The following is a 22,991-nucleotide window of genomic DNA, read 5'->3' on the forward strand; positions in this document are numbered from 1 at the left end:
TCATGAGTTTTATGGCTTTGTTTCAAGTCTTTTCAATAGCTACTCCATTGCTCTAGAAGAGGTTGGGGGAAGAGGGCTCCTATTCCCCTGGCTTTCCATTGAGACTGCAGAACAGAACTCTTGTTTTTGGAGCAGTTGAACCTGGGCAGAGAATTAATACCTGCCAGCTAATGGTACTGTTTGTGTTTTCTAAACTGAACTTAAAAGTTTCTGTATCTCTTGATTTAAATATTGTTTTACAAAATTGTTTCTATAAATTTGAGACTGTTTTGGGTGACAATTTATTCATCGTTGCTGGATAGAAAAGTGTGGCATTGCAGCAGATTGCTGTTTTTAGGAAGACGTTTACCCTCTCTTCTGCTCCTTTTAGCCCTTCTGTAGTCTCTTCCTTCCAGTTGTGCAGGAAGGCAGTGGAGCTGGTGATCTACCAGAGTGCCTCATGCTGCTACTGAATGAGAGGTTCAGATTCCTGAATTTCTTGGGACCTTGTAGCCTGAGCTTGAAAGGTGCCATATATGGGTTTGGTTTTCCTGATGCCTTCTAAAACCAGACAGTTTATTTGAGGGGTAGCGTGAAGCACTGTGGCAGCCTGGCCTATTGCTCTCTGGCCTAGAAATCATGCAAGCACTCTGATATATACTTCTCAGTCATTTCCTTTTTCATCTGTGACAAAGGGGAAAGGATGGCTGTGGGATGTACATGGGGGTGTCTTGGACAGTTACAAGCTCTTTAAGCTAAAGATGTAAAATTTCCAGAAAGTTTTAAACCATAGAAAAAAAACCCACTACTTGAGAGAGAGTTGCAAACTTCTATACCTTACCTCATGTATCTTAATTTTTGCCAAGAGGTGGGGAAAAATAAACAATAAAGGTAGAAAACAAGGTTTGTAGTAATAAAAAAGTGTCTTATTTGGACAAAAACAAATCTCAGAGTCACAATAAACAGGACTATCAGCATCTGTAGCTATGTTAAATTTTGTAACATTGGGTTGGATTCAGACTAAATTTTCAGCTTACTGAAGGCATTTCTGACAGTGGGATAGAACTTTTATGCCTTCCTCCTCCTTTGCAGCCCAATATGTTGTCTGTCAGAGTAAGCACATACATTATCATTATCTAATGTTGCAGATTGTCTTTCATTAAAAAAAATTATACTACAAATTTTAAGTAAAACTTTGTCTTCAGAAGCATTTAACTCATTCCAAGAGAAAAATATTTGTTTTTTTTTAAATGTTCCCCCCATTTCCAACATTTTCTACATTAGAAAACTTGAAACAAAATGCCTTCCAAAAAAAATTAAGATTTTTTTCTCTGATTTTTTTTGTTTAGTCTGGGCCCTCACATCTGAACTCCAAGAAATGGCAGCAGCCCTGTATAGCAATCTATGAATTATTAGTTTCTGTGTAAGGCTAGATGATGGCAGCCCAGTCTGAATGTTTCCATGGCTTCTACTTGATCCTGAGTGGGAAAGGACAGCATATTTTGAACAGATGGGCATACATGGGTAGCTTGGCCAGCTGCTAGTCCTCATGTTTGCTATCCTTGCCAGAAGGAAGAGAGCAGCCAGACACATGCAGTCCCATGTTTTCAAGACATAAAAGAAAGTTGGTGCTAAACAGCTATTAACCCAGTAGACCCCAGTGGAGTTCTGCACAGTTTCCAAAATATAGTCCAATATAGTATAATACTGCATTCTGGAAGTGAAATTCAGGGATGTTTCTTAAACTATATTCTAATGGTTATTAAAGCCTAGGAGGAAGAGAGAAAGATTCATCAGGATGAGGGGGGGGGGGGATATTTTGCACTACTTGCCATATCCTGGCAATTATACACCATGTATACTCACAGCCTGAAGTAGTGTGTAATCTGGACTAATGAAATACAGAAAGAGAAGCATCAACAGGCCATTTGTCCTTAATAAACATGTTAGCTCTCCAAAAACAACTTCACATTAACAAAACTTTTTCCTGCCTCCTACTCTTTTCCCATAGCTACTGTCTAAGTACTTTCACGTAACTTTCCATATCTACTGTCTGACAGATGGTTAAGGAAAATAATAAGAATCCTGCTCATATTCATTGAGTCAACTGTCATCTCTGGTTTTGGTCCCTCTTTTCTATCAGCATAGAACATCTTTGCTAAATTAATCATTTTATGTAGTTATGATCAATATTCTCTCTAAGCTGTGGAGTCTTGTGAGCAAAAATTCTACTTCGTGATCTGCTGGTATTAAAGTTGTGAGCTACTGCATAAATTAGTGTGCTTTGGGGCCATTTTTCCTGAACTAAGACAAAAATGTGTGAGCCAGAAGCTAAAAAACTGTGAGCAAGCTCACACTAACTCAGCTTAGAGAGAACACTGGTTATGATCAATGTTCCCTCTAAGCTGAGTTAGCATGAGCTAGCTCACAGATTTTTAGCCTCCAGCTCACACATTTTTGTCTTAGCTCAGGAAGGATGACCCCAGAGCACACTAATTTATGCAGTAGCTAACAACCTTAATGACAGTAGCTCACAACTTTAATACCACTAGCTCACAAAGTAGCTCAAAAGACTCTGCAGCTTAGAGGGAACATTGGTTATGATCATCTTACTTTTCACAGCACTAACAAAGGTTTATCATTTTCCAAAATATGAAATACTTACATATTAGAAATCTCCCAAAAGGAAATAAGATTATTGATGATTATTGCATATGTGATAATAATATAAAGATACTTTGATAAACCCATCAACCTTAACTACAGCCTCAATTATTTTTTTTTGCTGTTGTATGAGATGAGCATAAGTGACTACTAAATCACTGTATGCATTATTTAATTTTTTTTAAATGTAGGGTTCCTGCTGACTTGCATTCCACTTAGGTTTTTGGAAGGGGAGCAATTTTAGCTGATTCCTCTCTTCCATGACAGCGGAAAACACATTCTGAAATGCCACTCCTGGTCTCATGTGAGAAGTGGGATCAGCAAAAATCACCATGCCACCCCTTCCTTGCACCTGTAGAATTCTAAACAGGATCCCCATCAAACAAATTTATACACTTCACAAGCTACAAATTATTCTTGCTACTTCCTCAATTTGTCTTCCATTAGGGTTCGCGAATTAATTCACCAGGCTGTCATGATGACTTCCCTTCCCTCCCTCTCACCCTTCAAAACTGAATGCAGTAATCTTGATGGGCTTTGTAGGAAGCAGAAGCAGTATGAAAAACTTCTATTACTTCTTCAAAAGCTCAATACAAAATACAAGACCCAGCCCCACCTCCACCCCTCCATCCTATAGCATATGCAAGGGACTTGTGGAGAGGAGGGTTTTTTCTCTTATTTTGTTGGGCTCCAGAGTGAATAGGGTAAAAAAAAGCAGTATAATATGAAGGTACATCTCTTTAATTCAGTGACTGGAGAAAGGAGAAGCAGCCAGCAAGAATAATTTCTGTCAATTTCTTCATAAATTTGCAGTTCGTTTTCCTTCTCCAAGTTCAACTGTAAGCAACAGGAAATGATCCCAGCTCTCTGTTGAGTCTCAAGTGAGTGTCAAAGCATTTGTCAGAAAGCTGTCCCTCTCTCCCTTCTCCCCACAGATGTGTTAAAAAGCAGTACCCTATTCACCTGAAAGCTTACATTCTGAATAAAACTTTGTTGGTCTTAAAAATGCTACTGAACTCCAACTTTGTTCTATTGCTTCAGACCAACAAGGCTGCCTGCCTGGATCTGCCTGAAGGAAAGATTACTTCCCCTCACCACTTCTAAGTTTCCAAGGAAGAAGGGAACCAACTTAAATGAGCTCACAAATTGCCTTACTTAATAAACCTTCTTAAAATTAAGAGTAGTTTTGCTTTCCAGTAAATATGATAATTCTTGGTAAGAACATTTTCTTTTCCAGGTGCCCCAAATAACATAACTTTTAATGGTTTTGCAAGGGACAGCACATCATGAATGTGTGTGCCAAATCACTTGGAAGAAGTATCAATAGCTTGTTCTTAACAAACAATAGCTTGTTCTTAATCTTGCCCCAAATTTGTTGATCCCTTTCTTCTGTATGCTGCAAATGTTGACTTTTTGAATCAATACTGATGTAAAAATGCAACAATATGATATTTTCACTTACTCATGATTGATCCATGCTAAAGGTGCTATTCTGCTTTCTTCTATTTTGTTGTGTCTTAAAACAATTATGTTTAGATTTTTTGTATGGTTAAAGCAAATTTCTGTTATTTCTTCAATTTGATTATTATCCAGATAAAGTTCCTGTTTAACACATGGGTGAAGAAGATATGAAAAAAATCAATACATGAATTTTCAGTTATTTCTTTTAATATATTATTGTTATTAAGCTGTTTTTTGTGTTACCTAGAAAAGGGGGAAAGTCCTTTCATGCGAAGTTGCATAAGAGGCAGGAATTCCAAATGTGCGTGGATACAAGTTTTCCCCTTCATAAGTTATTTCAAAAAGGGGGAAATTGGAAACATTAGTTACTTACAGATCTACTTTCCTGAAATTGGAATGTGTCTAAAGTTACCCTTTGGCTTAACCCTACATTCAGAAAACTTTTTTAAAAAAATAAGAACTCTTACCTCAATGGAATGGGGAAGGCCCTGTGGAATAGTCCTATATTTGTTCCTCCCAAGGCGCAAGTAAGACAAGCTTTTCAAAGGCTGAAAAGCTAAAGGACTGACATTTGCTTCACTAAGTTTGTTGCCTTCCAATTCCAGTGTCACCAAGTTTTTTAAATCTTTAGAAAATAAAACAACCAAAGAAACAATTCAATGCAGTATTGAAATGCCATTGATCATCTTCACCTGTGATTAGATCAAAAATAGTGATTTGTATGAGATTCGTAGCCAAATGAAGAACTTTTTTATGGAACACAATTTTATAAACTCTTGTTTGAAAATGTTAACCCTTGTCTTGATAAATCTTATATTGAAAATGTTAACTCATTACAAAAGAATTTTTGTTATTAATCCCCAATTTTTTTCATTAGAAGCATCTGGAAAGGGACTGCGATACACAATTCACTGAAGACAACTGGGTTCAGATTTGGAACTCATCCCTTTTAAAGAGCAGAGCTATAAATATTCATACACAACAATTTGAACTCCTTTCACGTTGGTATTTGACTCCTTTAAAAAAATTTTGAAGTAAACTTAACAATAATGCGGAATGTTGGAAAGGGTGAAGTAAGGAGGGTAATTTTCTTCATTGTTGGTGGCTATGCCCTGAAATTCAAAAATATTGGGCCCCGTTGATAGTGAAAATGTCTGAAATAGTTGGTTGTGTGGTACCTTTAACACCAGAATCGGTACTTTGAAATCTCTGGCCAGATAATTTTTCCACCCCTCAACGCAAAGAGTTATTGCTTACTTGATACTGGCAGGTAAAATTTTAGTAGCTCAGAATTGGAAAAAAAAACTAGTCTTCCTACTATGAATGAATGGTTTGCAAAAGTCAGGGAGCTTATAGTGCAAGATAAATTGTCCACACAGCTTTTAATCATGGAAACACCGAAGTATAAGAATAACTTTATTGAAAATTGTTTCCTTATCTTGAATATGTGAACTCAATTGCCTCTGCAGAAGGAATATTGCCTCCCAGATTGTTGGACTTTATTGTTCTGTAATTGGTTGATCTGTGCTTGTTCTCTTTTGTAAAACCAAACCTTGTTATAACTTTTGTATAAGTTTTATTTAAGTTCTTGTTTGTGACATATTTTTTATTTTTATGTTACAATAAAATTGAATTTTAAAAAAAGCATCTGGAAACAGTCTAGAAATAGAAAAACAAATTTCCCCATTGAGTTTTTCAAGTTTTCCTTCCAGGCCTTCATATATGCTGCTTAAATTATATATACGATGAATTCTTATTTATGTAATACCTTGAAAACTGTTTTCATCAATTGCATGTAGTTGGTTTTCATTTATTTTAAGTTCATCCAAAGTTGATGGCAAACCAGGTGGTATGTGTACTAGTGCATTTTCATCCAGATATAAACGTTTCAAATTCTTCAAAATCTAGATCAGAAAAAAATCCTCAGTTTTGAAACGGGAAAAAATATATAGTCAGCCTGTAACTTAACTTAGATTTCAGTTCTTAATATAACTTCCAGCAGCTGTTTGATCCATGTGGATGTTTTCTTGATGAAAACCATGCACTCTACATCAAATAAACCTGTGGACAATGTGCATACCACAGATACCCACACAAACACACACACACACACATATATACATACATACTCCAGCCATGTTCATTTTTAAAAAACGCTGTTAATTGACAAAATAAAATTTAATAAGAGACAAATCAGGGAAATGTGAAACCGAGTATTTTCAAAATAAAAAATCTTGGATATTTGTTAATGTGGTACAACATTTTTTTCTTTAGATCTGTCAAAACTTGTTGCCATAGAATAATAACAGTAGTGGAGAAACTGTCCTTTCATGTAAATTGCTCTTGAAGGGTTAAAAACACAAATTAGAAGTTTCACTGAATCACTAGATGGTCCACCGATTACTGGTTTAGACAGCAGTTCTCTCCTGGTGTACTTGGAATTCTACTCAAGCCTATTCTTAGCTGAGATAATTGATTGGTCACTTCATTTGACAGCAACCCAAGCCAAAGAAACTTTGGCACAAGTCCTGCGAACTGAAATCAACAGGAGGTAAATATTAGGCTTAATCCTAAATGATGGTGAAAGGGCTTGTTATGCACATCTACCAGGATAATCACTCCTCATCTCCAGTTATGCTTCCAGCCGTCACTCAGAACTGGGTTCATGGCATCATGCTGTAGCTAAATCATCCTGTAGCTAAATAAATTGTAAAAAGTGGCTAGCTTGCTAGCGGAGGGTCAAAACACTGAAGAAATTATATGAATTGGAAAATGATAATTTAAAAAGTATACGCATGGTATTTTCATTGAACATTTTGAGTCCCTCATATAAATACACAATATAGCCTTTTAAAGTTCTCTATTTGTGAAGATAAAATGGAGGAGTAGAGAATTATGTTGTAAATAAATAGCTTGACGCTTGACTTCCCCGAATGGGATCAGCAGTCAGAAGCCTCGCATCTCTCGAGTGTTTCACATCACTCCACGCATCATGCATCGGTGTCGATCCCTCCCGAGCAACGCAGAGAGCGGGTGGAGAAAGTTCAGACATGCTCGTCAGTGTTGCTGCAGTCACCTGAGCGAGCTTCGACCCCGATACTTTCTGAGCACTCGGTGAGAAGAGACTCCTTGTCATCGGACTCTGAGGTCGGTACCGATGATCCTGACAGGGCAGTGGAACCTTCGCCAGAGTCACATATTGCTGAGGACCTTCCCATATCTCCATCGGAAGATCTGAAGTCTTATGGGGACCTGGAGAAGCGGATGGCACACTCCCTCTTCCTCACAGTGGTTCAACCGCAGACAGTCATCGATGACACCATCTTCGATATAATGCAGAGAGACACATCGACGGCTGTGGCCCTTCCAGTGACCAAAGTTATCCTGCAGGTGGTGAAGGAGCCCTGGGCAAAGCCGACATCTGCACCGATCTCTACGCGGAGACTGGACCATATGTATCGGGTCCAGGAGGCTGGTGCTGAGTTTTTGTTCGCCCATCCCAAGCCCAACTCAGTGGTGGTCTCCTCGTCCTCTAAGGCGTGTAAGACCCATTCTTCTCCACCTGACAAAGAGGGCAAGAAATTAGACAATGCAGGAAGAAAATTCTATTCAGCTGGAGCATTGTGAGTAAAGGTCTCCAATTATGCTGCGTGCATGGCTCGCTACCAATACTCTATTTGGGAACAACTTACACTTCTATTGTCTTCCTTGAGCGAGGAAAAGCGATCTTCGTTTAAGAAGCTGCAAAAGAAGGGCTTTGCAGTGGCTAAGCAACAATTGGCTGCAGCAAAGCACATGGCGGATGTATCGGCCAAAACCATCACTTCTGCCATTTCCCTGCGTTGTCACTCTTGGCTAAGGTCTACAGCTCTTCAGCCTGACACCAGGGCCTATATTGAAACCTGCCTTTCGAGGGTGAAGGTCTTTTTAGTTTAACCACCGACAGTGTCCTTCAAGAGATGGACAAAAGCATAAAGACCTCAAGAAACCTGGGTGTCCCGGCTTCCTCTAGGGCTGGCAAGCCTAAGCAATGGCATAAATCTTGGCCCAAGAGGCCCTACCAGAAATTCTCCCCCGACCAGCCATGGCGGCTTCGCTCTTCGCAACCAGAGAGTAGGTCTCCCTATAGGGAAATAACAAAAACAGATTTGCTTCAGCATCTCAAACTACTGGCAAATCTAAGGGTGCCCACCCACAGAAGCAGGGCCTTTGACTTTTCTGTAGCACGTATTGCCGCCCCTCCTTCATCTCATATCCACCTCCGTCAATATATTCCGGCTTGGGAGTCCATCTCCACAGACAGGTGGGCTCTTTCCATCATAGCAGAAGGATACAAGATAGACTTTGTTCAGGTTCTGACTCAGTCAGTGATTGTCACCACACCCCCTTCCCCACCTCTGCTGGCGGAGGTGAGCAACCTCTTGCAGAAACAAGCCATAGAACCAATCCCAGTAGAGGCCAGAACGGGGGGGTTCTATTCTCGTTATTTCCTGGTTCCCAAACGGGATGGGGGATTGAGACCAATTATGGACCTTGGAAATCTGAACAAGTTTATCGTGTACCAGAAATTCAGGATGTCCACCCTGCAAACAATCCTTCCCCTCATCAACCAAGGGGACTGGATGGCAACGTTGGATCTCAAGGATGCCTACTTCCATGTCAGAATCCATCCTTTGTACAGGCATTTCCTTCATTTTGCAATAGGTTCCAACCATTTTCAGTACAAAGCCCTTCCATTCGGCCTGTGCACTGCACCATGGGTGTTCACCAAGATGATGAATGTTGTAGCTGCACATCTCCAGCTTCGTCTTTCTGTATATCTATGACTGGCTCCTTGTGGCGGAGTCAGAAGAATGTCTGCCCAGCTATATTGCAACTACTCTTTGTCTTCTTCACACCTTAGGTCTGCAGGTCAACATGACAAAGTCTCAACTTACACCATCACGGACAGTTCAGTTTATAGGGGCCTTGCTGGACACAAGCCTTCACCGCGCTTTTCTTCCTCAGCAGAGAGCGATGAACATTATCAATCTCATCCATCTTTTCCAAAGTCGGAAATGTGGCACAGCACAGCAGCTGCAGCGGATGCTAGGGCTGATGACGGCGACTACAAGCGTGCTGCTGTTTGCAAAATTGAGAATGAGGGGTCTTCAACTATGGTTTCTCACACAGTTTCAGCCTTTACAGGACTCACCTCAGTTGAGGTTCACAATTCCACCCTTGATCCTTCAGACCCTGTAATGGTGGAAATCCAGAGACAACATCTGTCAGGGAGCCCCCTTCCATCTACCTGTAACAACAGTTACGATCACCACAGATGCGTCTTTGTGGGACTGGGGTACTCACATGGATTCTCTGTGTGTGTGGGGCCCTTGGCCTCCACAGTTGACTCATTGCCACATAAACTATCTGGAACTGTTGGCAATTCATTTCACCCTTTGATCTTTCCATCCCATAGTAGCGGGGAATGCGGTGGCCCTGTTGACGGACAATACTACAGCCCTTTGTTATGTCAACAGGCAGGGCAGGACAGTCTCTTGAAGGCTCTGTGCGCTAGCAATAGAACTGTGGATGGAGTGTCTGGAGCATGGCATCTACGTAAAAGCTGCGCATCTTCCAGGGGTGCTCAGTCTGCAGGCAGACTCGCTGAGCATAGGAGCAGCATCTCCATACGAGTGGGAGATGCAGTGGCGCTTCCTTCAACCTGTGTTTCAGCTCTGGCGGTATCCTCAGGTGGATGTGTTTGCCACAGCCAAGAATCGGAAGTGTTCTCTGTTCTTTTCCAGGGGGGGCATGGATCCAGAGTCATTGGGAGATGGCCTGATGTTCTCGTGAAACGATTGGTTCCTATATCTGTTTCTGCCTCTGCCGCTGCTGACAAGGGTCATCAACAAAATTGCAAAAGAGAGGCCGCGCTGCATTCTAGTAACACCATGGTGGCCTCAGCAGAACTGGTTCCCGATCCTGCTTCAGTTAGCGAGGGGGGGGTATCAGTTTTCAGTGGAACTGGACCTTCTGTCGGCCCAGGATGGACACGTGTTTCATCACAACGTGCCTCATCTAAAGCTGACGGCATGGTTCATCAACCCTGTGAGTTCTCCAACAGAGTCCAACACGTCTTTCTAAATAGTAGAAAGCCGTCTACCTGTACTTCCTATGACAGGAAGTGGGGGAAGTTTCTTCAGTTTTTGGATGACCCTACAGTCTCACCCCAACAGGTGGATTTATCGGTGATTTTTTAAATTTTCTGTTATCTTTGGTGGATGCTGGACTTTCCTTTTCTTCTGTTAAAGTTTATTTATCAGCAATATCAGCGTACCATGAGTCTGTTAAGGGGCATTCAATTTTTGCTCATCCTCATTCAAAGAGGTTTCTAAAAGGACTGCTCAGGTTGCATCCTCCATCAAGATCACCTCCACAGTTTGCCTTTAGTGTTAGACAGGTTGACTTGGCGTCCCTTCAAACCTTTGGCAACCTGTTCTCTTCAACTTCTGTCATGGAAGACTGCTTTTTTGGTGGCTATCATGTCAGCACGCCGTGTAGGGGAACTCATGGCTATGCGTTGTGACCACCCATATTTAGTTTTTCATGAGTCTGGAGTGTCGTTGGCTCCTGATGTTTCTTTTCTTCCTAAGGTGGTTTCTCAGTTTCACCTTAAGTTGGACATTTGGTTACCCTTGGATGAGGAACGTTGGTGGCATGCTTTGGACATTAAGCGTGCGTTACTGTTTTGAGTCATTCTAAGAGTTTTCGCCAGGACCAGCATCTTTTTGTTTCTTATGCTGCTCTTAAGTTGGGCTCCAGCGGCTTTCGAAGTGGCTCACTGAGACTATTAAACTGTGCTACTTGTTGGCAAAGAAGCCGCTGCCTGGGCCCATTCGTGGACACTCTATTAGAGCGATGGTGACATCGGTGGCATTTATGAAGGGTGTTTCCTTGACGGATGTGTGCAAGGCCGCCACCTGGTCCTCTACGCATGCTTTCATGAAGCACTACGCTCTGGATGTGCATGCTCAGCAGAGGACTCATCTGGGAGCTGTGGTGCTGCAAGCTGTCTCTTCTGGTTGACCGTCTTCCCGCCTACAGGTATGTCTTGCTTGCTAATCTCCCATGAGTGTGAAGCACAGAGACCATGAAGAAGATAGACAGGTTGCTTACCTGTAACTGTAAATCTTCGAGTGTTCATCTGTGCATTCACACTACCCGCCCTCCTTCCCCACTGCTGACGGTCTCCCTATGTTAGGGGACTTCCAGCGGTCAAGAAGGAACTGGTGGGATCTGTGCGCTGGCTCCGGTGAGCATGTGTACTGGGACGACTGCACAAGCCCACTGGTGCTGAGCACGAAAAATCCCAGGCTTTTTAGGTACCGATTCGGGGGATCGGCACAGGCGCTATATCCCATGAGTGTGAATGCATAGATGACCACTCAAAGATTTAGAGAAAAAGGTAAGCAACCTGTCTTTCTTTCAGGGAGGACTCATAGGGCTGGATCAGCCAGCAATCACTAAATGGCCTGCATGACTCATCCTAGCTAGGTCTGGCTTCTTGCTGTAGTTTAACAGCAGCCACACCTCAACATCTAGTGTGCTGTTGTGCTTTCAAACTAGGATCTGGGACATTCTGGTCTGAATCTTCACTCTGCCATGGTGCTCACTGGGTTACTTTGGACCAGTCACATGCTCTCAGCTTGAATTATCTCAGTAGTTTGCGGTGGCAGTGGATGGGTAATTGAGGCAATGATGCTGTAAGGTGCTTTAGGTCCTGTCGTGGAGACAGGTGGGGTGTACACAGTGTAAAAATTAAATGTATTTGATGGCAGGGCAGAAAAAAGCTGAGTGGGTGGGTGGGAAGAAGAAAAGTAAAGTTGAGGATATGGGGCTGCCACGAGGATGAAAGGCAGAAATTGTGTGGAGAAGGGGTTAGTGAGGGGCCACCCACAAGTCCTTACAGATTCTCCATCATGCATCTGTGCCTTGCCCAGCTCAGTGGCTGGAACAATACTGTTTTCCCAAGGATAAGCTCACAGAGGGAAGGAAGGGTGAAAAGCTGAAGACAAAAAAAGGCAGTTAAAGGTAAGTTGGCTGGTTGATGGACAGAAGAAAGGAGAAAAAGAGGAGAAGCTATAGAAGGACTTCAGGGAAGGAAAAGAGGAAATAATGGGGAAGAAGAAAGTGAGATGACTCCTGCAAGTCACGCAGGTACCCCACTTGTACTACCTAAATATGGGGGTAACATGCATTGTTTTACAAAACAACATGTTGTTAACAAGGGCCAGTTGGACTCACTTGTTAGGGAATTGTAGTTCATACATATTTTTCAATCAACAGAAAAATTTGTATATTGTATTAGTTGTCTGTTAATCTCTATTTATATATAAGCAGTTTAAAGACACATGAATTTATACAAAGGAAAATTGAACTAAGTAGCAATAACTTAACTAAGATTTTCTGTTTATTACTGCTTGGATATAGCTAAACTTCTTACTTTAAATGCTTGTGAACCTATGCCTGAAGAGGTGATATTGTTTTTACGGAGATCAATCCTTTCCAGATTAGGAATCCCATTGAAAGCATCATCTGGAATGGAAGTAATGAAATTCCCTAGGGTACCAAAATGAAAGATAAGTATTAGTAATAGAAATTTTAAGAAATCCATGTATTTGTTGACCATTTTTCAGTTTAGTTAGAACATCATTCTCATATGAAATAGCCTGTATTATTACAAGGAGAAAGATAATGAAGATATGACCTAATTCTTGGTGAGAATCTATCTATATGATTATATGTATTTATTGACTGATCTTGAACCAACAAAGAGAGGAATATGGCACAAAGCACAGAGTAGGAAGAGTTCTATCACAGATACATTTGTTTTCCCTCCCCTTAGTTCTCACAGTAGGAAAGGTACTGCCCTGTACCAGGTAATATGGAAAACATTTAAAATTGGTAAAAAGGAAGTTCTTCCATACCTACAAATTCTATGGTGGTAAGTTCTGCATCCATGATTGGTGGGATTTGTGTAAGTTTGGCATCAATGCAGGTTGCTGTGTTGTCCAAGATAGAGCATCCCGTAGGGAGAGGAGGAATTTCAGCAGAAGGTTCAGGAATTGGGAAAAGAGGGGTCATTTGGAATACATCACCACGAAGAATGTCTTCTTCCTCCTGGTCCTCATCCTCATCACCTTCATGTTCATTTCCCATCTCTTCCCTTTCTTCTTTCATTTTGTTAAGTTCTTTCTCAATTCGTAATTCCTCTTCTTCATATGCTCTTCGTTTTTCTTCCTCTATTCTCCTTTTTGATTCTTCATCCTTTTGATCATTTTCATGTTCTTGTTTTTTCCTCTCTCCCTGACTTTTTATTCTTTTTCTCTTCCTGTTCTCTTTTACAATATTTTTTTTCTTTTCAAGAAGTTGTATTTCCTTTTTAAGTAGAACATCCCTTTCATTTGAGGTATGTACCTTTTGCATCGCTGTAACAGTAAAATCATTGGGTTCTGGGGAATCACCAGAAAATTCAGATGCATCACCAAGTGAAACACTGCTTAATACTGAATATTGATAAAAGAGAAAAGTTGACAATTAAAAAGAGTTATACAAATTTTTACTGTATTGAGGCATTCAGTGTGACCATGTATACCAATACAGATACATTTATATTCAGACCCAAATTTCAGTTTCAGGAGAATCTTAAACATTTGCCATCTACTGTTTTTTCAGACATTATCTAAGGAAGCATTGCAATTGATAGATAACTTTGAGTTATCTAGTTGCTTGTGACATATGGGTTCTAAATAAGATTAAAAAAAATAAAACCTAGCAATAAACGTGCTCTTCACTGAATATTTTTGTTTGGTGTAACAATGCTGACATTGATTTTGTGGCTTGGTATCCCAATAAAGGGTTTCATGCCAAATGGTAGTATTTGAGGAGAGTTAAATCAAAATTTGTCAAAGAGGTCACCATAGCACCTGAAAGTTTAATTATTGTGCTTAGTATTTTTAACAAATTCAAATACTTTCTCTTTGAGTTTGAATATGGGTGCTAGTTAGGATTGCCAGGTCTGACTCAAAAAATATCTGGGGACTTTGGGGGTGGAGCCAGAAGATTTGAGGGGTGGAGCTAGGATCAAGGGGGTGACAAGCACAATTGAACTCTAAAGGGAGTTCTAGCAATCACATTTAAAGGGACTATACACCTTTTAAATGCCTTCCCTCCATTTGGAAATAATGAAGCGTAGGGTGACCTTCTTCTGGGGCTGATAGAATTGGACCCCCTGGTCCAATCTTTTTGAAACTTGGGGAGGGGTTGTTGAGGAGAGGCACTGAATGCTATGCTGAAAATTTGGTGCCTCTGCCTCAAAAACCATCCCTTCTAGAGCCCCAGATACCCATGAATCTATTCTCCATTATACCCTGTGGAAATTGGTCTCCATAGGGTATAATAGAGTGCCCAGCAGACATTTCCCTTCCCCCCACCCTGCAGTTTCTGCTAACCCTGGAGCAGGAGGAGGGCCCCCAAACCAGAGGATTCCCTGTCCCCACCAGAGGATTCCCTGTCCCCAACAATTACTAGTGATAGTAATTGTTCATATTCCCTCTTCCCAGACCTATTCATCCAGCTTCAGAAAGTCTCACATGATGGTACCTTGCGAAATGAGGGTGGAATGGAGCTTTCTGAAACTAGATGAGACTCTCCTTTGATTATGGCCTGGGAGGGGGGTATAATAGAAGAAACATCAGAGTGAAACAATAAACACTATACTATCAAAACATTTATTACAAGAAAATAATGGGGTGAAGAAAAAAACCTGTGGTCTCTACTTCTAAGTAGCCTCTACTTCTAAACAGTCAATAATGAGAAATATAAGTGTGCACTTTAACATTCCAAAGCCTCTACCTTTGAACAGACTGCAATAAAATACACAAGAGTGCATGCAGGCACTTTAACATAACCTCTTTTTCCAAACAGTCTGCACTTAAATGAATCCAAACAGTCTGCAGTAGAATAAATCAGAGTGTACACAGGCACTTTTTAAAGGTTAAGAGCCTGCATGTGAGTCATAAACCAAAACATTAGAAAACAGTCTGTAATGGATTCTTTCATCAAGAGTGCACACATACACTCTATCAAACAAATTATCCCACTTCACAGTCATGCACTCTCAGTCCACTATTGTTTCAATGAGGTATTGGGATAAAGAATAAGTTCATTCACATAAAGCCAGTCCACGTTAGCCAGTGTCAAACGTTTTGTTGCCTTTATCAAGACTGATGGCTTTTAAGTGGAACCCAAAAATCCTGTCTCTTCCTTGCAAGGCTCTAGCTCATTCTAGCTCTGCCACAGAATAGGTGAAGTGTTAGCTGGGTAGTTGGTGATAGCTTTTTTCATCAGTGATGCCAGCTGCTCTATAATAAACTTCCTGCTTCTAACACAAAATTATATTTTTTCTCAGATGTGATAAATATTTTGTGCGAACTGTCATGCACCTTTATTTCCCACCTTTTGTTTAATAGGAGCCAAAATGGCAGTTGATGTTTACCTATTGTCCACTGCTGGCATTAGGTAGTGCATAGAATAAATGGAAGTGTGAAGCAATGCATGAATGGCATGCAAGCAACCCCATTTTTGTTCTTTTATTTTGGATGTTTTGTTGGTTAACTGCAAGACAGTTCAGTCTAAGAATATTGAGAAACAGCATCGCTGATCTGATGTTTTTGGGCCAAATTATATATGGTAAGCCCCCATGCCATCATGTCCAAGAGCATGTAGGTCTATTGCTGGGTTCACAGCTTAGCCAGGCTCACTGAGCTGATACTTTCCTATGAGCAGAGTATTTATGATAGCTCTGGTTCCTGTGATGATGGTGGCTCAAAATAAGTACTACCACCATCATGTAATCTGGAAAACTGAGGAAAACAGAGGAGTGCCAGTTTTCTCTCGCACGCAGACAATTTCCAGTTTCACTGTAGTTCAATATAATTAGGCATTCAGAGGGTTCCTTGACTTAAAGTAAAATATATTCCATGTGTGTATGTTATGTTTTTACTATACAATAAATTTAATATACTGTACCAATATTTGTGCATACTGGGCAGCACTCTCCTTCAGGTATCCTGGTTCTGTGACATGACAGAGGTCGGCACAGTGTTTCATCACACAACACTTTTCCTTTTGAACAGAGGCATGTGACACAGGGTTTAGGAGACCATGCTGCCTTATCGTACATAATCATCCCATTAGCAAAACAGCGTCCTTCCTTTCCTGATAAGAAACCAAAACTACGTTAAAAATTTGGACAGTTTTTTGGCCTGATAGAAAACTGTGGAGGCTTCTGTGAACATCTGAGCAAAATTTTCCATCCTTTTGATTTCCACAGTAGGAGTATACTGATATAATAATCATGTAAATGTGAATGGAGAAGTCATTGTTTGCTTGGAATCATATAAATGTTGGTGGTCTGGTTCACATAAAGTTAGAACTTCATTTCATACAGAAATCGTTGGCAGACTTCAATTTACTTGGTTGCTTCCTCCTATCCAGGTTACCAAACAGAATGGAAAGAAGTTATATTTTCAGGTAGTATGTGATTTCTCTGAAATCTGAATGCGTCTTCACGTCTTTCTGAAGTCAATTTATTTTATTACACAATTAAACTTGTTAACATCTCAGTCATTGCTCATTTATATACATTCCTATAGATACTTGTCAATTGTTTACCCTGTCAGACCTGCAGATTTACTTGACCTCTCATTCAGTTTCAACATCTGTTTATAAGCATGCTGGCTATAACCTGTAATGGTGTGCCAAACTGGTATGTTTTAAGGATTAGCCAGATTATTCTTAACTCATCTAAAGAATGGAAAAGCTACTTGAGGTCCATGCAGCTTGGTCCAATTGTCAGCAGAAGTAGATAACCAAGCTGTTGCCCATATGGATTAGAAACCGTTTAAAAATCATGATATTGAGCCCTAATAAACATTAAGCATACTTAACAACAGTGCTGATGTATCAGTGACCATATTTGGGGAAGGGTAGGAATTCATACTATGAAAGGGAGAAGTGAGAGTGTAATCCCACAGCCAACTATCAACCAACAGTAATTAAAGAACTGACAGCAGTACTATGTCTACACTAGCCCTGAGAATGGAGGGCTTCCATTGCCTTTTTGAACTACATTTTTATTAGTACCTAGCAAGCAAACTACCTACAGAGACTCTAACTGGTCTTAAACTACTGTTGTTGAAAATTGGCCAAAAGGCTTCTTAATGATCCACCTAAATGCTCTTAAAGTGTTTTGATTGCAGAGATCAAAACAAGGGTTACTGGAGCAGAGGCATCTCTCATTAGCTGAGTGAAATATGCTTGCTTATTATTCTATTCATGCAAAATATTTTCCAAAAATGTAAAACAATATAATATAAAATACAAAAATACTTCTTAAAGTCTATTAAATAGATTCTAACTCTTGAAAGACTATAACAAATGTGATTGTCTTTAAGGTGTTGGATGCTACAATGTATATCATAGAAAGATGCTATAAAATACTTTCAGAAATGAAAATATATGAATAGAGATGCTTAAATTTTTTAAAATATAATTTGGACATAGGATTAATGATAAACTCCATTGCTTAATAGATTCTCATCCAAATTTGACCTTAACTTGCAAAGTTTCTAAATGCTAGACTAGAAAAATACCTTGTGGTTGAAATCCTTGGCAGATATCTCAGTATGTCCAACCTTTGGAAAAATGGCACAGATCCAATATTGGGTTCCAACTAAAATGTGTTCAGTGGTTTAAGCTCAACCTTTGGGTAAAATTCCAGATTAAAAGTGGAGAATCAAGGGGGAAATGAGGAAACCACACATAACTTCAGTGTGGTTGATGATCTCTGACAGGGACATTTAAATACCTCATACAGAATGCATGTTGCATGTGGTGATATTTTCCTTTAATATTAAAAAAAAAGCTTTGAAATGAATGGTTTTAGAAAGACAACGTGTATTAAATGGACCACAATCGCTCTTCCTGAAATTTCTAGTCAGCCTGTTTTATCGACTCCAGTTCAGCTGTTTTACCAAGTGTTGAACCTTCTTAATGCCTGTCAGTCTGCAGCCCACATATTTGAAGGGCTATGTCCTTCCATAAGTTCATTCAGGGCTTTTTTTGTAGCAGGAACTGCTTTGCATATTAGGCCACACACCCCGGAGGAGGTAGCCAATCTTCCAAGAGCTTACAGGGCTGTTATTCTAGGGCCTACTGTAAACTCTTGGAGATTGGCTACGAAAAAAGCCCTGAGTTCATATGTGAAAACCACAGTCTCCAGGCTGCCATCTGCTGGCTCTTTCTTCACCTCTGGAGTAACTCACCTGGCATCCACCATAGCCTGGGCCTTTTCAATCATGATTAGCTTTTATATGGTCAGCACTATGCAAAACATGTGTAGTATTTCCCAATTCTATTAGCAACCCCCCCAAATCCACTGTGCAATATTGTTATATTGGACTAATATATGAAACTTGCAGGTAGAAATGGATGGAGTGACATATTCATTACAGATATTTTCAAGAAATAACTATAGACGTAACATATTTTCTACAATGAGACCAATATGATCCTTATTTTGTTGGAAAATATATGTTCATCTTTACATTCTCTGGGCTTTTTTTGTAGCAGGAACTCCTTTGCATATTAGACCACACACCCCTGATGTAGCCAATCCTCCAAGAGCTTACAGGGCTCATATTAAAGGGCCTACTGTAAGCTCTTGGAGGATTGGCTACATCAGGGGTGTGTGGCCTAATATGCAGAGGAGTTCCTGCTGCAAAAAAACCCTCTATATTCAGCATTCCAGTTTAAATTTGCTTCCTATAATTGTTGACCTCAGGGACCGCCTCTCTCCATATGTTCCCCAGAGAGCACTGCGCTCCAGTTCACAAAATCTCTTGGAAATCCCTGGGCCCAAAGAGGCCAAATTTAAAATTACCAGGGAGCTGGCCTTCTCTATAAAAGCCCCCCAATGGTGGAATCAGCTGCCGGAGGAGGTGCGGGCCCTGCGGGACCTCAATCAGTTCTGCAGGGCCTGCAAAACTGCCCTCTTATAAGAAGCCTTTAAGATGTAACCAGAATAAATATTACGCTGCCGGATAAATAGCACCACTGTATTGTTTTAACTTTTTATAATTAATTTATATTTGTACTTATACTGTTATTGATTTTATCTATTATTGTGATATCATGATTTCGTATCATGTTCTGTAAGCCGCCCTGAGCCTGCCTTGGCGGGGAGGGCGGGGTATAAATAAAAATTTACTTACTTACTTACTGATGAAATATGTACTGATCTGTTCATTTTAAAAGTTTCCATGCAGCCATTCCAACAAGCATTGCAATTTATTACAACTATGCAAAAAATTGATACATTAAAGAACTAGAAACTATCATCAGTAAAAAATAATTACTTTTGAATATCTTAGCATGCAAAGAGCTTTATTTAAAATTTCTTGTCATGGCACCTTGACATTGTTCAGTGTGGAAAGTCATTACATATTTTACTTTATGGAAGAAAAGGCTATGATGAATATGACTGAGCTCTCGGGGCTACTCAAGGAAACCCATACTTGACCTGCAAAGTGGAGACAATATACTCTTTTCATCAGCTTATCAAACTGAATCATAAGTGCAATATTTCTTGCATATTCAGCCACATCGATGCCCATTAAATAAATTACATTTGGTTTGGGGTACATGAATGCTATTTTGCTTGGGTTTCCATCACTATATCTTAACTCTGGGAATCATGGGGGCTGAAGTTTTGCTAAGTTTGTCCTCTCTGGTTATCAAATATTGAGTAACTTCTCTGCTTACCTGGTAAAACGCTATAACTGGATTCATGTCCATCCAAGCCAATAAGAGAGTCAATTACTTCTGTAATATCCCCATCTGTATTAATAAGTGGAATACTTGGTACTGGGGTTATAAGGATTGGAGATTTGGTTTGTCGCTGCTTGTTTGGACTCCTGTTTCCTAAAGAACCCCTTCTTAAGCCTCTGTAATGCATTCTCCTTCTTCCCCTTCTAGGCGTTTTATAATTCTCATTCTGAGCAAGAATGACACACAGACAAGCAAACAGGAGGTAATAGAGCAGTGGCGTTTTTTGCATTTTGCACTTGTACTTCGTGTCCTACAATGGAAGTATAAGAAAAAAAATGTGTCCTCTGTATTTTCAAGAAAATGGAGAAATGGCAAGGTTCTGCATTACAATTACAATTAGTGTTGGTTGAAAATACCTGAATAGTAATTTACTAGGGCGAGAAATAAAAAAAAAAGACTTAGCATTTGACAGTCAATATAGCTCAGAGCACAAAGCACTGACAGCTTTCTGCACTCATAACTGGCCACTATGGCATGCAATCAGATTAAAACAACCTTCTGCTTGAGTTACAGGTTCACTGGGGGGAAAAGAGTTTTGCACTTACACAGCTTGCATTAGTCTCAAACCACTATCTTCAAGGCATATGGACTAGTAACAGAACAGCACAGCTTGAAATAACACAATTCTGAATTCTGGTAATCAGAAGTACTAGGTCAGTGAGACCATCTGGTCACAGACTGCTCCTTTTAGTACACATTGGTCTGAAGGAATGATATTGGCCTTCTGTCTTCCAAATTCTGCTGTATCTTAAACTTCATGTTTGTTCTATAAATATTCTCTCCTTTGGATGTCTATATTGCTGCCCTGTATTGTTCTCCTGACTTCTCAGTCTTCATTTCAGAGACCTAGCTCATGTTCCTTTTTGACAATGTTAAGAACATAAGAACATAAGAGAAGCCATGTTAGATCAGGCCAATGGCCCATCCAGTCCAACATTCTGTGTCACACAGCGGCCAAATATATATATATATATACACACACATACACACTGTGGCTAATAGCCACTGATGGACCTCTGCTCCATATTTTTATCTAACCCCCTCTTGAAGGTGGCCATGCTTGTGGCCGCCACCACCTCCTGTGGCAGTGAATTCCACATGTTAATCACCCTTTGGGTGAAGAAGTACTTCCTTTTATCCGTTTTAACCTGTCTGCTCAGCAATTTCATCGAATGCCCACGAGTTCTCGTATTGTGAGAAAGGGAGAAAAGTACTTCTTTCTCTACTTTCTCCATCCCATGCATTATCTTGTAAACCTCTATCATGTCACCCCTCAGTCGACGTTTCTCCAAGCTAAAGAGCCCTAAGCGTTTCAACCTTTCTTCATAAGGAAGGTGTTCCAGCCCTTTAATCATTCTAGTTGCCCTTTTCTGAACTTTCTCCAATGCTATAATATCCTTTTTTGAAGTGCGGCGACCAGAACTGCACACAGTACTCCAAATGAGACCGCACCATCGATTTATACAGGGGCATTATGATACTGGCTGATTTGTTTTCAATTCCCTTCCTAATAATTCCCAGCATGGGAATTATTCCCATCCATGTGGATGTCAGCATTTCATCTTCTTGACCAAATGCTTCCTGTTGTCCTTTCCTAACTACTTCTTCCAAGCTTTGCCTTTGGAATGACTCTTCCATACAATGACTTGGCCACTGCCATAATCTCTGACCCTTTATCGCCATTTTCCCAATGCCCTAGCTGTTATTCTGTTCATGGCCCATAGTAAATTTCAGTGACTTTCTCAGAAGCAATATTACATTTGCTAATTCTTTAGACAGTTTCATTCTTCATCTCATCCCTATTGTTAACTCTTGATTTTCATTCCATACTTCCAGTGAATATTCATCTTTCTCATCCCCAGCTCTTGATCAATCTAATAACTTAATTCATAATCTCATGAAGTTGAATGCCTCTAGAGAACAGAAAAGTTGGTTGATTTTTTGTCATTTTAAATTCCTCATTCTTGTATGTTATTTATCTGACTAAGCACATAGTATATATCCTGATCCCCAGCATCCATTGAAATTTAGTTCCTCTTCTCCAACTTTAATGCTCTACCATGGCCTGTCCTTCCGCCTCCCCATCCTTAATCTTACGTTCCTTCTTTAGTGAAACTAAAGTTGAAACTATCTGCTTAGTTTCTTATATCTCTCTGCTATAATTTACCTCTTCTTTGGGTCTCCTCCTACACATCATCAAATCTTTTGCTGTCCCCCATATAATTTGTCTATCTTGTTGAGTTTCCTCACTCTTCTATGTATCCCCTCTTGTGAGTATGACCCATTCCTGTGTGCCAGCACTCAAAGCTTTGAACCCACAATCTATCCATGGATGATAGCTATAAAACAAGTAATAGCAATTTCTCGTGGTGGTGGAAAGTGCCATTAAAGCACAGATGACTTATGGTGACCCATAAAGCAAGAGTCTAACGGAGGTGGTTATCCATTGCCTGACTCTGCATAGCAACCCTAGACTTCCTCATTGGTCTCCCATCCAAGTACTAACCAGTGCTAACCCTGCTTAGCTTCCGAGATCAGGCTAGTCTGGACCAGATCATGGCAGCAGATATATGGAGATGATAAAATAGCAGGTATTAAAATGACAGATAGAGGGAAGAGAATAAAAACCCATTGAGTCTACTTTCAAAGGCTTATGTGAAGGCTCAGGGGCCTTCTTGAACAACCACATCTTTATTGCTTGTCTGAATGTGAATAGTAAGTAATGGAAATGGGCTGGTTTTCTTGTAGGAGGCTTTCCACATACATAGGTTCATCACAGAAAAAACTGTATTGAGGATCCCAACTTGCTAGGCTTCAGAAGGTGAAAGAACCCACAGCTGGTCCCCAGACCTAAGGGGTCACATAGGTAATTGGCCCCAGACCATTTAACAATCAGTGTCATTACTTTGAATTGGTCCTAGAAACAAATTGAAAGCCAGTGCATCTGACACGAT

At 40.2% G+C, this 22,991-nt stretch overlaps 2 protein-coding genes across 4 annotated transcripts in view; one reads left to right on the forward strand and one right to left on the reverse strand.

Annotated features, from left to right (window-relative positions):
- The window catches only part of CENPP (centromere protein P), a 256,588-nt gene that overhangs the window by 177,319 nt on the left and 56,278 nt on the right, over window positions 1–22,991 (forward strand). The gene's annotated exons all lie outside the window — the stretch shown is intronic.
- Window positions 1–22,991, reverse strand: part of ECM2 (extracellular matrix protein 2) — a 30,885-nt gene that overhangs the window by 6,682 nt on the left and 1,212 nt on the right. The window contains exons 1-8 of one of the 2 annotated variants that reach the window (XM_060239882.1): window positions 19,972–20,109; window positions 17,802–17,911; window positions 16,177–16,365; window positions 13,074–13,652; window positions 12,590–12,705; window positions 5,873–6,008; window positions 4,572–4,729; window positions 4,106–4,245 (exon numbers count right to left, since the gene is read on the reverse strand). In XM_060239882.1, coding sequence (XP_060095865.1) covers window positions 4,106–4,245; window positions 4,572–4,729; window positions 5,873–6,008; window positions 12,590–12,705; window positions 13,074–13,652; window positions 16,177–16,336 — 1,289 coding nt within the window. In that variant the 5' untranslated portion in view covers window positions 16,337–16,365; window positions 17,802–17,911; window positions 19,972–20,109. Of the gene's footprint in view, window positions 1–4,105; window positions 4,246–4,571; window positions 4,730–5,872; window positions 6,009–12,589; window positions 12,706–13,073; window positions 13,653–16,176; window positions 16,366–17,801; window positions 17,912–19,971; window positions 20,288–22,991 lie in introns of those variants that run through there. The other variant, XM_060239881.1, reaches the window with a different exon arrangement.

The sequence above is a fragment of the Heteronotia binoei genome, chromosome 5 (assembly GCF_032191835.1).
Source record: "Heteronotia binoei isolate CCM8104 ecotype False Entrance Well chromosome 5, APGP_CSIRO_Hbin_v1, whole genome shotgun sequence".
Classification (NCBI taxonomy): domain Eukaryota; kingdom Metazoa; phylum Chordata; class Lepidosauria; order Squamata; family Gekkonidae; genus Heteronotia; species Heteronotia binoei.